The sequence below is a fragment of the Otolemur garnettii genome, unplaced genomic scaffold (genome assembly GCF_000181295.1).
Source record: "Otolemur garnettii isolate 467f Iridium unplaced genomic scaffold, OtoGar3 scaffold00068, whole genome shotgun sequence".
In the NCBI taxonomy this organism is placed as follows: Eukaryota; Metazoa; Chordata; class Mammalia; order Primates; family Galagidae; genus Otolemur; species Otolemur garnettii.
In genome coordinates, this window is record NW_003852463.1 from 2,764,421 (window position 1) to 2,770,146 (window position 5,726).

Genomic DNA, 5,726 nt, shown 5'->3' on the forward strand with positions numbered 1-5,726 from the left:
AAAAAAAAAAAAATTATCCCACAGATATATTCACATTTTTATAGTCAGGTCTGTTGACCCCAATAACTTCTTAGTAAAAAGAAAAGGTTGGGAATTACTTATATGTTCATAGAGGACAAACTGACCAACTCATGATTGTCCCTTACAATGGAGTACTATACAGCCTTAGAAAAGAATTACCAGGGCTTTATGTTCGAACCTAGCACAATCTCTCAACTATTTTAAATGAAAAAATTATATTGTAGAATAGAATATGTGTGCTTTCATATGCATAAAAATTTCTGAAAGAATACTGAAGAAATTTAAATGTGGCTACTTCCAGAGATAGGAATGAAGGCGGGTGGGAAATAAGAACTTTTCACTTTTTAACTTAGAATTAATGTACAACCTTTGTACTGACTTACCCCTCAGTATTACAAGAATTGTGGCCCTTTTAATTTTAATAGGTTATTTTTCCTAGCACAAAAAACAAATCACAAACAAAAAACCCTGTGAAAACAGAAAACCAGGCACAAGCAAAAGGAATGAATGGCAATAATTTCTATGGCTGAGTGTGCCTGGCTCGGCGCCTGTGGCTCAAGTGGCTAAGGCGCCAGCCACGCACCCCCAAGGTGGTGGGTTCGAATCCAGCCTGGGCCCGCCAAACAATGACAGCTGCAACCAAAAAATAGCCGGGCGTTGTGGCGGACGCCTGTGGTCTCATCTACTTGGGAGGCTGAGGCAGGAGATTCATTTGAGCCCAGGAGTTGGAGGTTGCTGTGAGTTGTGATGCCCCTCTACCCAAGGGGACAGCATGAGGCTCCTGTCTCAAAAAACAAACAACCCCCCCCCAAAAAAACAAATACTGAGTGTGCCTGGATATTCATGTGCTTTAACTCAGTTTCTCGCCATAGCAAATTCACAAGGGAGAAAATTAACGGTAGAAGGTATAAAATGACACGCCAGTAAGTGGCAGAGGGCGGATTCGAACTCCATACTGTGGAATTCCAAAGCCCACATTTCCTGCCCCCCTGCCTCTCGGTCTCCACCTCTGCCTTCTCCTCCAGGCGGAAAGCAAGTATACCTAACGTCGGGCCACCTGCAGGTCAGGGGCCTAGACCCGCGCTCTCGCGGCCCCGGCGCGCTCGGGGCTCCACGCTCTGGGAGCGCGCGCGCACGTAGAGGCGCGGGCTCGGCGGCGGCGGCAGCGACGTCACAGCCCGAGCTTTCCTTTTCGGGAGTCCCCGGCACACATCCTGTGTCCATGTTTGGGCATTTACGTCACGACGGCAGGGCCGGGGCCTCCCGAAATGGCAGTGGCCCGGGGAGTCGGAAGCCCGGAGCCAGCGCCACCGCAGCTATATAAATGGGGGGGCTGTGGGTTGGGGGAGCCTGGCTACGCTTTGGAGAGGCGAAGAGCCGCCGCCCGAGGCCGGTGCGAGCGAACGAGGGCGCCGCGGCCCCCCAACTCCCTTCCCACTGGTGAGCTCCTGGAGTCAGGAGCCCGGGCGCCTGGGTCTGCGCGCCGTGGGGCGCCCCGACCACCGGCCTCCCTGCCACCCGCGCGCCCCCAAACCCAGCGGGCAAAGCCCCGGGCGCCCCACAGTCGCCGCCGCGCCATGCTCCACCTCAGCGAGTTTTCCGGTCCCGACGCGCTCCTCGTCAAGTCCACAGAAGGCTGTTGCGCCGAACCCAGTGCCGAATTGCCCCGGCTGCCCGCCAGGGACGCTCCTGCGGCTGCTGGCTACCCCGGAGGTAAGGAGCGCAACCACGGGTGTTCAGACGGCGGCAGAGCGCGGGGGCGCAGGAAGGCTGAGAACAGGCAGGGGCTGGGAGACTGAAGCTATGGGAATAGGGGCGATGGGAAGTGCAGGAGTCCTGGCGTGCTCACCCCCATTCCCACCCCCACCCGGCCTCCGCCGCCTCCAAGAAACCTGTGCGTATATAGGAACGTCCTTTTGCCTGTGCACGTGTGTTTTGCGTGTGCATGTTTGTGCTTCCTGGGACGTGTGCGGGCCCCTGCTGGATCAGAATGTTCAAAAGGCACTTTGTATGTGTCCATGCGCACCAAGGGGTTCGTGGGTAGGGGCAGTGGACACAGACGCGCACGCTTATTCCTGCTCCCTCCTCAGCAGGCGACTTCTTGAGCTGGGCTCTGAGCAGCTGCGGCGCCGGGGGGGACTTAGTCGACTCCTGCTTCCTGGAGGGTCCTGCACCCACACCCCCTCCCAGCCTCAGCTACAGCGGTAGCTTCTTCATTCAGGCGGTGCCCGAACACCCGCACGACCCAGAGGCACTCTTCAACCTCATGTCGGGCATTTTAGGTCTGGCACCCTTCCCTGGTCCTGAGGCTGCAGCATCCCGGTCCCCGCTGGATGCTCCGTTCCCCACGGGCCCCGACGCCTTGTTGCCAGGTCCTCCAGACCTTTATTCCCCGGATCTGGGCGCTACCGCCTTTCCAGAGGCGCTCTGGGAGGCCTCGCCTTCCACAGGCGCCCCTTCGCAGTGCCTGTATGAGCCTCAGCTATCTCCACCCGACGTCAAGCCGGGTCTCCGGGCGCCTCCGGCCTCTCCAGCGCTGGACGCTGCCTCCGTCTTCAAGGGTCCCTACGCGCCCTGGGAGCTGCTTTCTGTTGGGGCCCCAGGGAACTGTGGGTCGCAGGGAGGCTACCAGGCGGCCCCCGAGGCACGTTTTCCCTCTGTAGGGACCAAGATTGAGGACCTACTGTCCATCAGCTGCCCTGCGGAGCTGCCAGCCGGCCCAGCCAACAGACTCTATCCTACCGGAGCCTACGATGCTTTCCCGCTGGCCCCTGGTGACTTAGGGGAAGGGGCCGAGGGCCTCTCGGGGCTTCTGACCCCTCCTAGTGGGGAAGGAGGGAGTAGCGGCGACGGCGGAGAGTTTCTGGCTGGTACACAGCCTCAGCTTTCCCCGTTGGGCCTTCGCAGCACCGCTCCGGCTGACTTCCCGAAACCTCTAGTGGCGGACATCCCTGGAAGTAATGGCGTGGCTGCGCCACCCGTGCCTCCGCCATCCGCCCCTTTCCCCCCGGCCAAGGCGCGGCGCAAGGGGCGCCGGGGCGGCAAGTGCAGCGCGCGCTGCTTCTGCCCGCGGCCCCACGCCAAGGCCTTCGCTTGCCCTGTGGAGAGCTGTGTGCGGAGCTTTGCGCGCTCCGACGAGCTCAACCGCCACCTGCGCATCCACACGGGCCACAAGCCTTTCCAGTGCCGCATCTGCCTCCGCAACTTCAGCCGCAGCGACCACCTCACCACGCACGTGCGCACCCACACCGGCGAGAAGCCGTTTGCCTGCGACGTGTGCGGCCGTCGCTTCGCGCGCAGCGATGAGAAAAAACGGCACAGCAAGGTGCACCTCAAGCAGAAGGCGCGTGCGGAGGAGCGGCTCAAGGGTCTTGGCTTTTACTCGCTGGGCCTCTCTTTCGCCGCCCTGTAGGCAAGAGATGGTTTCTGGGTTGGGGCGCCGCCACCCGGCGGGCACAAGAAGTTACGGACTGTTCCTCTACTTGCTTTTCTTCCAACTGTTCCTCGCACGCCCCGGGTCGGGACTGCGTCCCGCTTCCAGTTCCCTTGAAGTGCCCGCTGCACATGTCCTGTTCAGCACCAGCTCCGTGGACAGCTCCCGCGTCTGGGCGCCATCTCCTTAGCAGTGCTTTGGGGAGGAAGTTCCCTCAGGTCATACACTGTGGGACTCAAGACAGTCTTTTGTAACTGGCGCGCGCCCTACACCCTCAGTCCCTTCAGAGACAGGCTGGGGCAGGGCCGAGCCGATCTCTTGCGGGACTTTGTACAGCAGTGTCGTTTCCAGCAGCCATTGGATGTAACGTTTTGCTTTGGGTTTTTTTTTTTTTTCTTTTTTGTTGTGGTTAATTTTTGTAAAGCAGACGCTACTCTCCGGTAGTTAACAAAACTGTTTATTTTTGCAATTAAAATTATTGTGCTAAAAGCTTACTGAATCTGCCATGTAAGCTTCTGCCCCGTACCCCCAGTATCCCCACCCCTGCAAACATATGTGCCAGAAAATAAAGAAGATCCCCACCTGCATGGAATACCCGCCCTGAACACATGACACACCTACTGACAAGCACAACCACCAGGCACTGTACATAGTAGGAAGTTGATAAATACGTACTGAATTAATGAATGGATTTAATCACAGCTGACCTAACAACTAGAGTGTTTCTGGAATTTGAAAATGGTTGAAAGGCATAGATGTTAAACATCATGCATATGTTTTTTTTCCTTAATCTTCACAATCCCTAATGAAGCAGGCACATACTCTATTTCAAAGTTGAGGACTGCAGTGTAGGTAACTTTCTGGGTAGCCCAGCTAAGGACAGACAGAGTCAAACAGATCTGACTCCAGAGCCAGTGCTTATTTTCCAGCGTTAGAATGGAGGCACCTGAGCTTAACAACAAGGGTTTGAAAATGTTTCCTACCAGAAAGCGAGAAACAGGTTTAGCAGCTAGAGGGAGCCCCAGGCAGTAGTGAGCACAGCAAAAGGCTTTGGTGTTTCAGTGTGCGAGAATACCCTGAATATGGCTTTCACAGATGCTCCAGCCACTTCCTATGCGTCTATCTGTTCAAGAATCACATGCTGTCAGGGCCAAAAGGTTCTCAACATTTAGCTAAACCACACCTGAGTCTAGCACAGAGCAGGCACTTGCCAGAGGCTCACAGCCATCTTAGTTGCTCTTCTCACAAAGCATTTTCTCCAGGAGGCAGCAGCCCACTTAGTGTTCAGTCACACACCTGCCAAAGCCATTTTTCTCAAGCACTTCTTTCAGGTGAACCCTTCATCCCTTTAGGGTTTGGGAAAGGATATAAAGATGGTGAAAAAGATGAGATCCTGTGATGGGGAACGTCCCTCTTAGTCTTTTAACTCCCTGCCCAAAGCTTTTACGCACTCTTTCTGGCCATCTTGGGCAGACCATGGAGCATAAAAAGCCTGCCATACTGTCCATTTCTCCACCCCAGTAACTGCTCTTTACTAAAGAAGGAAAAGGGCCTGTGTCTGGGTGGGGACCTAATTCTTTTCTGTGCTGAAAAGAGAGAGCCTACAGCCCTATGATGCTAGATCCAACCAGCATCTGTCTGGCTTCTTCACCCCTTCACTCTCAGATGTGCTCGCCCAACCCCATGCAGTCCAGCTGACCAGAGACAAAACTATCAAGTCATAGAATCCCAGCCTTTTCCCTCCACAGGTGGTAAGTGCTTTCACGTGGCTCAGTATATTGCATCTAATTAACTAATTTGTGATAAAGAATTTGATATTATCTCTTCTAGGGGAATTAACATTTTAGAAAAGTAGCCTGCAGGGGGGTAATGTTTAACTCTCTGGAGAGGCTCAAATGATGGTCTATTAGATGCTGTGATTAGGTAAGTGATAGATTTATCGTGACCCTTTTTATCTTACTATTTAAATGACCACCTGACTTTGCTTTCCATGTAAAGTAGTGTAAGGAAGTGTATAAAGGCCCATATTTCAAGCAGCTGGTCCTAAAGCTGGACTTGGTGGCTCATACCTGTAATCCCAGTACTTGGGAGGCTGAAGCAGATGGATTGTCTGAGCTCATGAATTCAAAGGCTGGCCTCTGACTAACCCACCCTTACCCTCTCCAGCAGCATTCCACCAAGGCTATCAACAGTATCATGCCCTCAGCTTGTCTTCACACTACCTAGGCCTAATATCACTGATGAGAAAATGTTAAATTTCAAAGAAGTGACT

At 54.3% G+C, this 5,726-nt stretch overlaps 1 protein-coding gene across 2 annotated transcripts; it reads left to right on the top strand.

The window, feature by feature from the left end:
- The first annotated feature begins 1,216 nt into the window (after positions 1-1,216).
- EGR4 (early growth response 4) lies at positions 1,217-3,943 on the top strand. Of its 2 annotated transcripts, none has more exons than XM_003793402.3 (2): positions 1,217-1,734; positions 2,112-3,943. In XM_003793402.3, the coding sequence occupies exons 1-2, from the start codon at positions 1,290-1,292 to the stop codon at positions 3,431-3,433; spliced, it is 1,767 nt and encodes a 588-aa protein (XP_003793450.3). In that variant the 5' UTR covers positions 1,217-1,289; the 3' UTR covers positions 3,434-3,943. The 2 variants fall into 2 exon arrangements, with proteins under 2 accessions (XP_003793450.3, XP_023371079.1); XM_023515311.1 differs by having other exon boundaries at positions 1,386-1,734; positions 2,115-3,533.
- The last annotated feature ends 1,783 nt before the right edge of the window (positions 3,944-5,726 follow it).